Here is a 16640-nt window from a genome sequence, read left to right as displayed (position 1 = left end):
TGGCCCACTGAGATCATCTGATCTTTTTTAACTTCTGTTTCTGAGTCAGTGCCACTCACCTGTGATGTGTCTTCCCTAAGTGGATTATCTTCTTTCATATCTCTTTCTCCAGCTTAATTATCTATACAACTGCCCTACTAACTGGATCTAACTCCTTCTTTTCTTGATGACACAGTCATGGACAGATTCAGGTTCCTTGGCACCGAAAGCTTATATTATTTGGATGTCCTTTTCAAATAAAACTACAAAAATATCGTATCTTTTCATATTTTAAGGAAAACATATCACCATGTAAACACTTAACCAAGGTGCCTCCCACCCTCCTAGAGCCTTGGTAGGGTCCTGTGCAAGTGAGGGCCCCTGAGACTTAAGCTTCGGTAACTTCACAGGAAACCAGCCTTTGGACATGGTTTTTCGTAGCCAGAGGCCAAGAAGCATCTGCTCACTCTGATTCACTGCTGGGCTATTGGGGCAGGACAGTGGTCATCTGGACAACTGACTGTGGACTCTGTCCTCTCCAGACCTCAGAGTCTGCAGGACAAGGCTGCTGGGGTCTCGTGTGTGAAACACATAACAGCAGTTTCCTGGCCTCTCTTTGAAAGGGACCTGCTCCCTTATGGGCTCCCGCCACACTTCGCTATCGCTGCTCTGACTTGCACTGCACCACCTCAGCAAACGCTCACCCTCCAGATCCTTGCTCACTCTGTGCCTCACTCCTCCAGCATCCATCTGGCCATCCCTCAGGCTTCCTTCCCGGTCAGCTCCCACTTTTCCCAGAAGTCTCAGGGAAGAGCATTCCTCTGGGAATCCATGAGCATGGCATACTTCCCTGAAAGTTTTTTAAATTCCAGTACTCCACGGTGATGTCTAAACATAGGAATGAGACAACCTAGAAGTGGTGGGGGGAGATGAGGGTGACTCATGCTGTCGGAAATGTGATAGAACTATAAAATTTAGAATTCTGTTTTTAGGAAAGTAAACTGAGCACATACATCAGTCTCCTCGTTCTACAAAAACCCTCAAAATAGCAGAAAAGATTTTTTTTTTAAGAAAAAAAAAATAGCCATATTTGAAAACAAGAAGGGAATCTATCAGGGACACAGAAACTACTGGAAGATGCTGAATGATGGAGAGCAGTTAGGACTAGATCAAAGAGAAAAAGCATCAGCCAGCATGGCTACAGGCTGTGACCACAGAAAAGTGCTCTACACTCATATGCAAGAGGCTGATGCAGGCAGGGGTGCCGACAGACCACAGAATGATGAATTGGGGTCTCACAGAGACCCAAGAGTCCTCCCACCCTGCTGACCGACCAGAGGCAATGGGGTTAACCTCTCTGGGAGTAGTGTACATGGGTCACAGAGAGAAAGGCAGTACTCCAGATCACAGGTGGCACCTGGGAAGGACGGGGTGCTTTGGATGTAGATCAGCTGCTGAGGTACCCCATCAAGCGGTACATCCTACCTCCATCCTGCTGCACTGAAAGCACGCCTTAGTACTAGCTGTGGCAGCAGCTGCCACCCACTCCCAAACAAATACCCCAGTGGAAGCTCCAGCACAAAGACAAGCACCCAACCCAGAAACATCAAACATGAGGAAAGATTACACAACCAAAGGGAGCCAAAACTTCAACAGATAGAGGAGCTTACTCCTAAGGAAATGAAGTTAATACAGAACCTCTCTGAGATAAGGAGTAGAGGAAATTCTCTACAAGAAGAATGAACCTAGGAGGAAGTAGAAGGGTGCAAAAAGCCTCAGAAAGTAATTAGCAAAACTTCCCATTATTCCTGAGCACAGGACTTTAAATATATACACATATATACATACATTTTTAGAAACACAAAGACTCAGAAAGACCTTCATTGAAAGAAATATTGGAGGAAATTGTCAAGTAAATCTAGGAGGAAGGGGAAGAATTTAAGAGGAATAACAAACAGAGAAATTAGGAAAATGTATTGTTAAATATCTAGGTAATTATTGTGAAATAAAATGTTTGAAATGCCAATTTGGAGTTGAAATACCAGATGATACCCCACATGGAAGAAGGGAGAGGTGGGTAGGAACAGAATTAGATACAAAGGGAAGTGAAATGATGACCAAGTTCTTGTCATGCTTAGAAAGATGATGTAGAAACCTGCTTTCTCTTTTTGGGCTTTATAAGTAAAATATAATTCTAAGTAAGTATGTTAAAAATCCACAGTTAGCTACTAGAAGGATATAAATAGAAAGTAAATCAATGTATTAAGAAGTGTATATGAAGGAATGAAAATTCAATCACTCCAGCAAATACAGGAAGAGAAAAAAATGAAATAAAGACTACAATTGAAACACCACAAGAACAAAACTGTCCAAAGAATATTAAGCCACCAACAAAGAAGAAATACAAATATTCAATAAATTTTTAGAATTTCAACTAGTAATAAAAGGAGAAATTAAGATGAAATGCTGTCTTATCTATTAAAGTGGGAGTTATTAACAATACCACCCAGCAGGGGTCCCCAAGCCCCAGGCATGGACCGGTGCTGGTCCACAGCCTGTTACAAACCCGGGCCGCACAGCAGGTGAGCTGCGGGTGAGCGGGGGGACAGGGGCTTCTCAGGCAAGAACTCAGAAGGCTCGGATCCTTGAGGGAACATCGTTTTGCCTCTCCCACGACTGATGAATGCAGACGGACACACAGGAATCTCGCCCCCGCTTCCACCCCCGCCCCCCCCCCCACCCCCACCCCGTTACCGCCCCGCTTCCGTGGAAAAACTGTCTTCCATGAAACCGGTCGCTGGTGCCAAAAAAGGTTGGGGATCGCTGCTACCCAGCATTAGCGAAGGTTAAGACAAGTTGGTATTCATTTGCTGGTAATCAGAAGTGTAGGGAGGTATAACCATTCTGAGGATTAACTTTGCAATATACACCAAGAACCTTTAAATACAGCAATTCCATTTCTAGGAATTCTACTTCTAAAAAATATACACTACGGAAATAATCAGAGAGGTGCCTGAATTCAGCTACTAGAATGCTAAGATTCTCAACTCTTCCTGCCTCCCTCCCTCCCTCATATGTGTGTATAACATTTTAAATGTAATATATGTTCATCGTAAAACATTCAAAATACTTACAAATGTATAAAGTAGTAACTAAAAGCCCTTTCTCCTTCCATAATTATGTGTGTTTATAACCTGTAGTTTCAAGCAAAAACAGGATCAGACTAAACTTGATTTCTTCATTTAATCAATAAAGGAAATGGAATTCATTTAATAAAGAAAGGCAATTTCTAATATTAGGATATACAGACCCACAGAACTCTTTCATCAGGGTGACTCTGCCTACACAGATTCACTGCTGAGCCGGTCTTTTGCTTGGAGGGCAGAGCTGAGAGTTAGTCTGGCAGTAGCTAGAAACAGGTGAGCTCAGGGACAGTAGAGAGTGTAGCTCTCTAAATAAGGGGTCCATAGCTATGCTTTCACTCCAGCAGTGAACAGATGAAGCAGGTACTGGAGTCAATCCAAGTTAGAAGGCCACTGAGAGCCCCTTCTTGGTCTCTGAGACTCATACTGCTTCCTAGTGGGTCCAGGGCTTGAGGGGCAGATCTGTCGAGGGGTAAACAGCTTTTGCAGGACAGCAGCCAAACAGCAGCCCCAAATGTAGAAAATCCGATTTCCACTGATGATAGCTTGGAACTGTGTTTATGATACACTGTTAAGTGAAAAAAAAAAATTATAAAACAATATGATCCCAAGTTGTGAAGAGTGGTCATCTCTGGGTTGTAAGATTTGCATTCATTCTACTTTTTTTTAATGATTTTCTTGAATTTCCCAAGGGTAGTACACAGATGCATTGCTTGATAGCTGCTTAGAACAGTGCTTGACACAAAATAGACAGTAATAAACACATGTCGAATGAATAAATGGCTTGCTTTTGTAATCAGGGAAAAGACTGGACTTTATGCCAAAGCAATAAAACACCATTCTGAAGGGAAGCTGCCCAGGAATCAGCATAAAGTGAAAACATGCAAGATTTCATCTGTGATAGGGTATAAATTACAAATCTTTCATTATTTAAAAACTATTGAAAATAAAAAGCTATGAGGGTGAAACAAGCAAGGACACACAGCTGGTGCATCCAGAGTAAGGGTCGTCTACGTTCCCAACTCCTTTCTCCAACACCCCACGCTGATTGCCTGATGGCCTTGGTGGGGTGTCTCTGTGCTCCCGCAGTCCTGATTCCTTTGGTCCTAACATTATCACTCTATAGTCACAAGTTAGGGCTTCCCTGGTGGTGCAGCGGTTAAGAATTCACCTGCCAATGCAGGGGACACGGATTTGAGCCCTGGTCCGGGAAGATTCCATGTGCCGCGGAGCAACTAAGCCCGTGCGCCACAACTACAGAGCCTGCGCTCCAGAGCCCGCGTGCCACAACTCCTGAAACCCAGGCTCCTAGAGCCTGTGCTCCACAACAAGAGAAGCCACCGCAATGAAGAGTAGCCCCTGTTCACCACAACCAGAGAAAGCCTGCGCACAGTAACGAAGACCCAACTCAGCCAAAAATAAATAAATAAAATAAATAAATTATAGTCATAAGTTAAACATATGATAATAACTTTTATTGATTAATGTCACGTTATTGTGTGTCACTATGTCCTAGGAATTCTGCTATTTTATATTACCTTATTTAATCTTTACAAGAATCTTATGAGGTAGATTGTATTACCTCCTTTTCACAATGAGGAACTGAAGCCAGGAGAGGTTACCTAACTTGCCCAGGAGGAGGTGAGGCTGGGAGCCAGGCACCCCTGCATGTCACCATCCTCCCAGCCCCCGCTGCTGGCTCACGTGGCCCCTTGAAGCTCCTAGCATTCTCTGACCTTCCAGGCTATGGCTGACTCATCTCTGATCCCAAGTCCAGCCCAGCACCTGGCACAGACAGGTTAAGGGGATGTCTGTTCAATTCCATGGGAACTTCCCTCAGGAAGCTGAGGCCCAGAGAGGGCCAGTGAGCAGAAAACATCACAAAGCCCAGGACTACTTCAGGTCCAGCTCAAGGGGCTCAGTGAGCGGGACCCTGACCTGGTTCCCACTTCTGAGTGCAGAGAAGGGTTGGGAAGGAGGGAGAGGTGTGTGCAGTGTGTGTGTGTGTGCACACGTGCCCGTCCATGTGATGCCTCCAGCAATGCAGTAGCCTGTGTGCTGGGGTGTCTGACTCTGGGCCAGCCCTGGCCCACCTTTGTGAATCCCATCAATCCTCTAACACACAGCCTCCCCACAGTCCTGCCTTGGGGTCGGAGGTAGATGTAATAGTGTGCTCAGGCTGGCTTGTACCAGCTTGGAACTGTCACATTATCAGGAATTTTGCAAGCCGGTTGTTAAACACCACCATTGGTAAAAATTAAATTATATAAATGTATAATTAAATAAGTTATTTAAAAGGAAGGTAGTAAAGCCTCAAAACCCATCCCTTCCTAACTATTTTGCTACGTTTTGCTATGATTTATTCTCTAGAGGTTATTTACATCTGTTATATCTGCACCATGAAAACTCTATGTTATGGTCTGTGCCACTACCGTGCCTCTCTTCACATCTCCATGTCAGCAACATCATGTGGTTAGCCTGAAATTAGCCATGCTGGGAGAATTTATACCAGGGAAATGGGTGAACATTACAAATCAGGCTTTGATTTACTATTCTGCAGACCGTCTAGAAAGTGACAGAGAAAATGTTAACAAGGCAGATTAAATTTAAACATATGTTTGTAGCCATTACATTGTGAATAGCAAAAGAAAAAAAAAAGGAAACATTCTTCTAGAGCTTAAAACTCTTATCCCATTCATCCAAAAAATAGTTGCTGGCAACTGACATTGACAAATGAGTGAAGTTCTGACTTATATATACCTTGTCTCCATGGTTTCACATTTGTGTTACTCATTAATGTCAATAAAAATATCAACAAACATTCACGTCGAAAATACCCTCACGGGTCAATGGCAGGTTGTCTACAGACACAAGAATTTGGCAAAAATCAATGAAAGCAAAAAAAAAACAAAAACAAAACAAAAACAATGAAAGCATTCTTTGAGATTTAATTGGCTCTGTGCAATCTGCAAGAAAGATCATTGTATATTTTATTATTTGTAAATTTTGTGTGATAATCTATTCAAACAGTACAATTTATATTAAACTTATGTACGTATATGCATACTTTTTTCAGGGAGCCAGTTACTACACATTTCCTGGCACACCACTGGGCAGATGGGACACTGGTTCTGGGAGTGGTCAGGAATAATGAGGATGGCTGAGTATGGAGACCTATGTCAATATAAACTATGCTTTAGGAGAAAGACAAGTTTAGTAGAGAGAACACAGGAGGGGGCCAGTGCCCCACCCTACCCTCTTCTCCCAAAGCTCTGCAAAATGAGGGGGTTGGACCAGATCAGTGTTTTTAAGTTTTTTGACTACAAGTCAAATATACATTATAGCTATGACCCCATTCAGATACATGTGTGCAAAACAAATTTTCATAAAACAATACCATTAATATGATCTCTGGTAACTTTAATTCAATTCAATTCTATTCATTTTGTTCTTTTCTATCCCATTTTGTAAAATGCTGGCCGTAAACACGAAATTAATTTTACAACCCGCGAATGGGTGTCAACCAGCTGTTTGGAAAAAAAAGACTTGACTATGAGGGGACTGCTAGGGTAGGGGCTGTGAACCCCTGAAGGCCTCTGACTCCTGACACCTTCAGCAAGTATTGGTCTTTGCACTGCAGGGTTCCCGAATACCAGGCCTTGCTCTGACGGACAGACAGCAGGTAAGGTCATTTGGAAACTCTTTAGCTCAGGCCCTATCACTTGTCTGGAACTGTTGCACCAGCCTCTTTGTTCATCCCCCTGAGGCCGGAGTCACCTGGAAAGGACACTCCACCCTCCCCCAGACTTAGCCTGCCGTGCTCTCTGGTGCTCATCACTTCTGCTTCCTGCTACAGGTGCATTTTTCATGCTTAATCTCTCACTTTCAGACTGGGCTTTTCATAAGCAAGAAACATGCTTCATTCCACTTTGAACTCCTACCATCCCCCACCCCACCCCACCCCACCCCCAGCTTCTGACTAGGGACAAGGTACATAACAAATCCAAGCGAGTGCTGAATGAATGAGTGAAGAGGGGAGAAGGAAGGGGAGGAAGGTGGGCGGGAGAGAGGGAAACATCTGCGTGCTGGGCAAGCACACGGCTGAGCTGCACCCTGTCCACACCCGTGATGTGAGACACTCCGGTCCACCCTTGGCCACGGACTCACAGACTCCTGCCTGGTCACTCAAAGGCTCTGGAACCCAAGGCCATGGGTGGTTTGAATGCCCCCAGGACCTGCCTCCAGCCCCCCACACATGGGCAGCCACGAAGCCTCATCTGGGCACCTCCAGTGGTGGGAATCCTCCAAGCCGCCTCTTCCATCTCACCGAGTAAGGGGGGCCAGAGGGAAAAGTGCTGGACCTGGGAGTGAGCCCCACTCCAGCAATCATTAGCTGTGTGCCCATAGAGGGGCCCTGCCCCTCTCTGGGCGTTACTCTTCTCATCCTGAAAATGGATCTAATACTCCCTTACAGGCTGCCGTGAGAATTAGATATAATGAGAGTCCAGTGCTCAGTCAGTATTGAACTTTCCCATCCACTCCCTGCTTTTGGACCAAAGAAAAGGATTTTCTTTCATTGGGTTGAAAGGGGACTCTCACTGGCTGTTTCTACCTCCTCAGATGCCAGACCCCATCTGCTCCTCTGTCTCTGGAGCATCTGGGGTCAGCCGTCCCCAGACTGAGCGCCTCCCCAGCCCCAATCCAGTGCACGTCATGGGCAGCTGGCCTGGCATCCCTGGCCTCCTGCTAGGTGAGGGGGTGTCCGGGACTTCCCTGCCCTGGGCCCCTGACCACACAGTGGACTGAAGTCCTTCACCTTGTTAACCAGTAGCCAGAGCGCTGCACATACCTGGCCCTGTGACCAGTGTCCTGCTCCACACTGCAGGCAGGGGGGCCCAGAGCACCCATGCCCAGATTGGCCCCGCTGTCCTCCAGAGCCACCAGCTTCCTCTGAGGCTCTCACATAAAGGTGGCTGGCCAGGAAAAACCATTTCGAGGCCACCCAGCTCTGCTGCTAAGTGCTGTGGCTCCTTAGGCTCAGGGGGGCCCGTGGTCTCAGTTTGGTCACTTGTAAATTGAGAAGGTTGGACTGCTTGGGACTCAGCCCACAGTCACAGGAGCCAGCCCACTGTATGGAAAAGTCTTTTCATGTGTCTGTGTCCCCCACTGGATGGGGAGATACTAGGGGCCAGGGACCTTCCTCATTCTTCTCATGTGCACAGCTCCTGGCCCAACATGTGTGGCAACAGCAGGTGCCCACTAACGTTTCCTAAATGGATAGATGGAAAGCTAATGTTTCTCAAGGGCCTACTGTGCACCAAGCTATACCTTAAGGGTTATGCTTTTATTAACTAATTTCAGCTTCACAACAGGCCTGTGAGAGGTACCATCATCACCCCATTTCACAGATGAGAAAACTGAGGCTCCAGAAGATGAGGAAACAAGTCCAAGCTCACCCAGCCAGTGAGCAGTGGAGCCAGGACTTGAACCCTGGCAACGTGGATGACCACGTAATTAACTGATAGCTGTCATCCTCCATGACTCTTCAATGAATTTTTCTGTTCCTACGGCCAGGGCAGTGTGAGTTTTCAGCACAAAGACATGAGAATTGCGGGGGCTTGTGAAGATTGGTGTATGCACAGCTTTAAGAATGTGAAGATTGGTGTATGCACAGCTTTAAGAATGGTGTGGGGGAAAGCAAACTCCCTCTCAAGATGAAATCCATGATGAAATCCATGAGGCTGTCTGAGGAGGGGGAGTGGGCAGGGGTGTCCAGGGGACTGCCCATGTGTTGACAATTGTTGGAGTCGGGTGATGGGAATAGGGGGTTCTTTATATTATTTTCTCTTCTCTTGTATAAATATGTACACATCCATAATAAAAAGTTTAAATTTTTTAAATAAAATAAAGTCCACGACTATCACAAAACCCACATAGGCTGCCACCTTGCTGACGGTCCCTTCTGTTTTCCTCCCAGCTCCTCCATCCCCCTCAGGCTTGCCTCTGACAGCCTTCCCAGAAAGTTCCATGTGTCTTTCTGTGCTTCTCTCTCTTATTGCCTATTGGTTTGTCCCTGTCTGTCGCTTTCAGTGACTCTCTGAGAATCAGGGGAAGTTCCATAATGAAACACACATTGATACCTTTTTTTTTTTTTTTTTTTTTTTTTTTTTTTACAGGCAGAGAAAGTATCCTTTGTTTTAACACAAGTTCACCAAGCTGAATCAAATCCCAAATAGATAGCTTGACGCTTCCCTTCTAAAATTATTTAATGAGGACAAGGATATCGCTAAGCCCCCATCCCTCAAAGCCCTTCCTGGGTACTCTTCAGCTCCCTAAACCTCAACATGCCCCAAACCACGGGCCTCTCACTGTTGTGGCCTCTCCCGTTGCTGAGCACAGGCTCCGGACGCGCAGGCTCAGCGGCCATGGCTCACGGGCCCAGCCGCTCCGCGGCATATGGGATCCTCCCGGACCGGGGCACGAACCCGTGTCCCCTGCATCGGCAGGCGGACTCTCAACCACTGCGCCACCAGGGAAGCCCGATACCGTTTTTTGATTCCATTTTTTCCCCAGGGCCTCTGTCTTCTCTGTGTGTCCAAATCTGTTTTCTGCTTCTTTACCTTGACTACTCCCATCCGTTTGGACCTTGCTTTATAGGTAGGAATTCTCGGCTCTGGTTGGTAACCTCCACCAGACAGTGTGTATAGGTGGGTTTTCATGCCCATGTGGGTCCTCAGATCTGCCCAGAGGAAAAAGCCTGGGATTTGGAGTCAGAGACCTTGTGACCTGGGGTGAATCATTTCTCCTCCTGAAGCCTTGGTTGCTTCATCTGTAGAATGGGTGTGATCTACTTTCCTAGATCATTAGAGAATGGGTATGAATGGTGCTTTGTTAACTGGGAAGCACCATGCTTGCTGGTTCTCAGGCCTGCTTCCACCTTCCCTACAACTCCCTCCCACAGACGCTATTCCATGAGGTGGGAGTGGAGGATTCCAAGCAGCAGCCTGGACCCCAGCAGACCCTGGGGCCCCTCCCAGGGTACGGGGCGTGGACACTGACGTTACGGAGAGACACAGGTGCCGGAGCCACAGTACCAAAGAGCTGGACACGCTGGCTGGGTGCCTTGGCTCCACCACCACCTGGTTAACTGACTCAGAGAAACAGAATCAGCTCAGTCAAATTGGGAACAGAGCTCTCCCCCAGGGCAGAGGGGCTGCGAGATCTTCCCCTGTTCTGAGCAGGGCACTGCGGGAAATAACAGTGCTTTACAGTTTATAAAGCACTCTCATCTCCAAGGTCTCACTGGATCCTCAGAGAGCACAGGTCAGAGGGAGCCTGTCACTTGTCCACAGTGGGACTCAAATACAAGTGCTAATTTTTTTTTTTTTTTTTTTTTTTTCCACCGCTCGGCATGTGGGATCTCAGTTCCCGGACCAGGGATCCAACCCGCGCCCCCTGCATTGGAAGGGTGGAGTCTTAACCACTGGACCGCCAGGGAAGTCCCTACGGGTGCTAATTTTAAGATGAGATATTGATTGACCTTTTGTGTCTGGCCTGTCTTTATTCCGTCTTCTCCCAGGGCCTCTCTGTTTTCTCTTCTGTGTGTCCAGATCTCTGTTTATTTTCCTTTTGACCTTGCCCATTCATTTTGAGCTTACTGTACTGAGAGGAATGGTCTGCGCCTGGTAGGTACCCTCCTTTCGGAGGGAGTGTATGGGAGTGTTTTCACGCCTATCTGACAACTTCAGACAGAGTTACCATGCAAAAAAATTGGTGATTGAAGAAGACAAAAGCCCATTTTCTGCTCCCTACCATTCTTAACTGTCCAATAAAGCATCATTCATTTTCATTTCTTTTCACTTAGTAAAATAACAATGATAACAGCTATCGTTCATTGAAGGTTTATCACATGCTGGACATTGGGCTATGTATGGTCTTTACAGTTATTATCTCAGTCTTTTTACAACCTATGCAGCATGGACTATTATTCCAACTTCAAGGATAAAGCTTTAGAGAGGTGAAGTAAACGCAGATCTTCTCAATTACAAAGCCCTTTTACCTCTGCTTTCAGAAGATCCTACCAAACTAAGAGAGGAGTTGGAAAGACCAGTGACCACTCACAACCCCACTCACAGAGACCTAGATTGGCTGTTAAGGGGTATTCTTCCCACACATGATTATACCGTAGTTAGCCGGCAAGCCAGGCGGGCCCCTGGGAAAAAAACCCTCACAGAGGAATCAGACAGCCAGAATCTCTCCCAGGCCCTCCTACAAATGACTCGGAAATGGTTCAAAAGAGGCTGATATTCAGAGGCTGATAGAGCAATTGTAGAGCTTTCCCCCCTAAGGTGAATTGGTCCAAGGTTGAATATGCACTCAGAAATAAGGCCTTTGTTTAAAACACCTTAGACAGACTTTTTCAGTCTATTAAACCCTGAAGCTCTCTAATGTAGAAATCTTTTGATCTCCATCTCAGTAGGAAATCACCCTTATACAAAGCAGCAAGTTTAGTTGGATGGGTGGGTCAGTCTCTTGACATTCAGGTTACAACCCAATTCTCTGAAATAGAAAACAATTGTCTTTGTCTTGCAAATCTCTACAAAACCAGAAATGTGGCTCTAGAAACAACTCAAAGTCCACCTAACCTTATCAATCCCCAAATCTCCCCTTTCCATCTTAAAATACTTGTAGATATTGGGATTTCAGAAACAGAGTTGTACTGCACTTAAGAAAAAGAAGGACAATTTTAAATAGTAATTACTCTAGACCTCTAATAATAGGCAAATATACCCCAAAACTCCTTGGAGAAAACTTGAGTACTTTCTCTGTGCCTTCTTTTTTTTTTTTTTATAAATTTATTTATTTTTGGCTGTGTTGGGTCTTCGTTTCTGTGCGAGGGCTTTCTCTAGTTGTGGCAAGTGGGGGCCACTCTTCATCGCGGTGCGCGGGACTCTCACTGTCGCGGCCTCTCTTGTTGCAGAGCACAGGCTCCAGACGCGCAGGCTCAGTAGTTGTGGCTCACGGGCCCAGTTGCTCCGCGGCATGTGGGAATCTTCCCGGACCGGGGCACGAACCCGTGTCCCTTGCATCGGCAGACGGACTCTCAACCACTGCGCCACCAGGGAAGCCCCCTAAGCCTTCTTTATGTTGTATTTGTATAGGTATATAAGCATTCCAGAAATTGTATGAAATTCCTAAAATTCTGATATGTCTGGTATAATGTTAATCAGTCATAATTCTAGTAATTACCTTAATAATAACTAGAATGTTGTCTGTTACAGAGATAACCAAATTTCTTTGTCAATCGCATTGTAATGAACTCTAATCAGATCTTTAACCATGGCCACTTTTAAGTCTTTGTCATTTACAGAAGTTACTGTTTTACTCTGATGCTTTTGCAGAAGTGTTTGCAAGTGTGCTTCACCTTCAAGGAGATTCATGGAAAGGATGCTGGCAAGCACAGATTTCTGATAACTTTAAGATCATAAAAATGAACTGAGTAAGAATCTCCAGAACTGATGAAAAAACTGGATTTAAGCAGAACAAGAATTAATAACAGACTGAACGAACTGATGATGATGATTATAATTTTATGACTTTTTGCCTGAAACACTGTTGGCTCTTTAATGTTTTGTTTTTCCAGATTAAGTTCTTTAATATTAAGGAAACTTTTTCTCTTAAGCTACCTATGACTTAGAGCAATTTGATAAAGTGTACCTTTGTGAATAAGGATGAAACAATTACTTTTTCTCCCTACCTGATCCCTTCAGAATTTGGAAGCTTAGTGAATGTTCTTTATGACAAAATATTTATTTGCATAAGTTAATAAGAATCTATTCTTCTTGTAACAGGGCACAAATGGAAACATTTGTTATATTATCAAAGCTTTGGTTGGAATGTCAGATTTGAGAAGATTCAGATATGACAAGACAGTTTTAAATAATTAAGGCTGAGTTTATAGAGTCAATAAAACCCCTTGGAAAAACAGCCTGGTACCTTGCTTTCAGGGTTCCTGACAGTCTTACCAGGTTAGTAAGGAAAGTCCCTTCCTGGCAGGTACAGGATACTTGGGGGGCCTCAAGAAGAGAGGAATCAACCCAATTCTATAAGCATTAAGGCAAAGTCTGATGGAAAGTCTTTGGCTTGGCTTCCTGACCTCTAGATGCTTTTTAAAAGTTCAATCTGGGGCTTCCCTGGTGGCGCAGTGGTTGAGAGTCCGCCTGCTGATGCAGGGGACACGGGTTCGTGCCCCGGTCCGGGAAGATCCCACATGCCACGGAGCGGCTAGGCCCATGAGCCATGGCCGCTGGGCCTGCACATCCGGAGCCTGTGCTCCGCAACACGAGAGGCCACAACAGTGAGAGGCCCGTGTACCACAAAAAAAAAAAAAAAAGTTCAATCTGAAATTCTTTATGAAAAGCCAGCAAAGAATATTTAAAAGACCCTATATGGTCAATTGCTATTCTTGCTGTGCTTGCACAAATAATCGGGACAAGTTTATTGAAACTAGACCTATTTTGTGAACAAATTAGTCTTCATTTAGCTATCTTTGATAGAAATAAGGGTGATTTTAGAAAAATTATGTTTCAGTAGAAACTATAATACACACTTGTAGATAAGATTCTAGTTCTGTTAATTGTCTCTGAGGTTTTGTTTTCTACCGTAAACTGGACTGGATCCTAAATTCTAGTTTCCTCAAATATCCGGCTACAAATCTCCAAACTAATGTTTCCAATTTTCTCCCACCTTTTTGACTTGGAATCACTAAAAACAAAAGCTACCCTTTTCCCTGAAACCCTGCAAACTGAATGTGAATGGCTTGATATAAACTTCAGAGAAATCACCATAACAGCTCATATTTAGACATCGTTTGTGCCTGTTGCTATGTGGGCCACTCAGAAAGTGTAACTGAACACCTGATGACATCATCAGAGACACTCAAACTGCAAAAGATGTTTCAACCCTAACATATAGAAAATCTTCTTGACTGGCTGCCTCCTGGGCTCAGAAAGTGGTTTAGAGTCTTCTCCAACCATTAAGCTTTGGTTTTCTTGTTTCCATAGAAATGCCTCTTAATAAATACCTGACCACTGGCACTATCTAGACCTAACTCTGGGAGCACACCTGCAAGACCACCTCCTGAAATGAGACACAACTGTTTAACTAAGCTGACCTATTCTCACTACTGAGACAGGTTCAATGAGATATGGAGCAATTTGTCAACTCAGCGTCTGGACTATGAAACTTGTTTGAAGTTTCAAAGGTGGGATGAAGGGGGGCAGAATTTGTCACCCCAAGATATGCCTCTTCAGTATAAGGATTATTTTAAGGTGGTTATTTTTAAGAAACTGCAGACATAGGGGGAAGCTCTAAAAATGGAGATTTTTGCAGGAGACATTTACATGTATGGGGGAAATCTCTTGTTTGTAAGGGTGTCTTCCTCACTGTACCAGGAATGGTAGATAAGGTAGACAAGATAAGATGACCTTATCTCTAGAAACTCTTATCAATGTAGAAAACAATTATTTAAATCTGAATAATGACGTTACTCTTGTTTACTGTGCTTTTCCTGATAACCTCCTATAACTAACTCCTCAACCCCAACATTTTCTTTTGTCTTTAGCTGAAGATGGTATTTAGGGTGACAGCTTCAGCCATTTGGGGGAGTTACTCTATTTTCCTGGGTATCTCCCATGTATACAGGAGGCATACATATAATTAAATTTGTTTTTCTCCTGTTAATCTTTTTATTACAGGGGTGTCTCAGTCAAGAACCTAGAAGGGTTCCTTCCCTAGAAGGGAAAATTATTTTTCCATCCCCACAATAACATCCTTTGACAATCTAAACAGAGAACACTATGACACCAGAAAGTGATGGCTCTAATTTTTGTTCTATTTTTGAGCAGCCTTTTTAGTTCTGCGATCATTTAAAATGAAGTGTTTAAGTTTATATGTTTGAGTGAGAATGCTTCTAGATGGGACTGTACAGCTCTCAAAGTCCTTTCACACTCTTTTCTCAGATGATCTTCACAAAGCTGTGGGTTAGGTAGGACAGGGGTTATTACACCTGATTAATAGATGAGGAAACCAAGGCTTTAAGATCTGCTAGAAACTACACAGCCAGGACTCAAGCCCAGGTCCGCTAACACCGTATCTGCGCTCTTCCCTCTCCACTCTGTGGCTCTAAACTGAAGGTGCACAGAAATCTATTCACTGACCCATCGTGCCCGCTGCCTACAAATTAGGTAAACCATGCCCTCCTCCCGGTTCCATGAATCACCATAGCAAAGAAGACAGTTGCCAGGTTTTGCAAAAAACTAAAAATAGAACTACCACGTGACCCAGCAATTCCACTCCTGGATATATATCAGAAAATAACAAAAACAGTTATTTGAAAAAGATACATGCACCCCAATGTTCATAGCAGCACTATTCATAATAGCTAAGATACGGAAGCAACCTGAGTGTCCATCAACAGATGAATGGATAAAGAAGATGTGGAACATATGTACAATAGAATACTATTCAGCCATAAAAAGAACGAAATTTTGCCATTTGCAACAACATGGATGGATTTGGAGGGTATTCACTTAAAAATTGTGAATCATTGTACACCTGTAACTAATACTGTACCTCAACTATACATCAATTAAAATTTTTTTAATTAAAAAAAAGGGGGAACTCCCTGGCGGTACAGTGGTTAGGACTCGGTGCTCTCACTGGCAGGGGCCCAGGTTCAATCCCTGGTCAGGGCATATGGCCAAAAGAAAAAGAAGAATACAGTTGCCAGGAACATACAGTTGTTGTCCAGCATGACTTGTCTCAAGCCTGACCCTGATAACTCACCTTGCGTTTGAGGAAAGCATCTTGGTAGAAAAGCACTGCCTGCAGCTCTAGTGAGCAATCTGCTTCTCTGGATTGTTTTTGGGCTTCTCTTGCCTCTTGGTGATGACTGCTTCTGATATTCTGACGTTCTGCCCAGAGCCCAAAAGTAAAACTTCAGCAAAAGGCAAACATCCAGTCAAATATTTACCAGAGAAATGAGAGCAAGTGGGTGGCCTTCTTCCTTGTCTAGGAACAATACTGGCTATTCTTCCGCTCGACCGCCCTTCCCGTGCTTTCTCATGCAGAAGCAGGAACTGCCCTTCTAGTTCCTCTCTCCAGGACTCTTGCTGTCTCTTTTAGCCCTCACTGGCTGTGGGCACTGGCTCCTTGAGCTACTGGAGCTTTGCCCAGAAGTTGAGGCCTCTTCGGCTAGCTGTAAGAATTATTACAGGCAATAAAGTAGGACTCTGCCTCAAGGCAATAAACTAGGAAACTAGCACCACTGGCTTCAAGATTCTCCTTGGAAACAAGACAATTTGCTGGGACAAGTGGCTGGAGACAAGTTCAAAACTGAACCCCACCCATGTGGCAGAACCGGGGCTAGCTGTCCACAAGGAATTCCTGCTCCCTTGCCATAAAGTGAAGCTGTTGCTGGCAAGGACCTGCCCAGCCAGGGGGCATACTCCCCAGCCC

At 44.7% G+C, this 16640-nt stretch overlaps 1 protein-coding gene across 1 annotated transcript in view; it reads right to left on the bottom strand.

Annotated features, from left to right (window-relative positions):
- The window catches only part of LOC103074695 (coiled-coil domain-containing protein 180-like), a 55873-nt gene extending 39791 nt beyond the window's left edge, over positions 1–16082 (bottom strand). Inside the window, 1 exon segment of the mRNA XM_082931036.1 lies at positions 15969–16082. Coding sequence (XP_082787162.1) covers positions 15969–15988 — 20 coding nt within the window. The 5' untranslated portion in view covers positions 15989–16082.
- Between the last annotated feature and the right edge of the window lie 558 nt (positions 16083–16640).

Source organism: Lipotes vexillifer, unplaced genomic scaffold, assembly GCF_000442215.2.
Source record: "Lipotes vexillifer unplaced genomic scaffold, Lipotes_vexillifer_v1.1 scaffold920, whole genome shotgun sequence".
Lineage (NCBI taxonomy): Eukaryota > Metazoa > Chordata > Mammalia > Artiodactyla > Lipotidae > Lipotes > Lipotes vexillifer.
The sequence above is the reverse complement of the archived record's forward strand: the minus strand, read 5'-3'. Positions and strand labels throughout refer to the sequence as shown.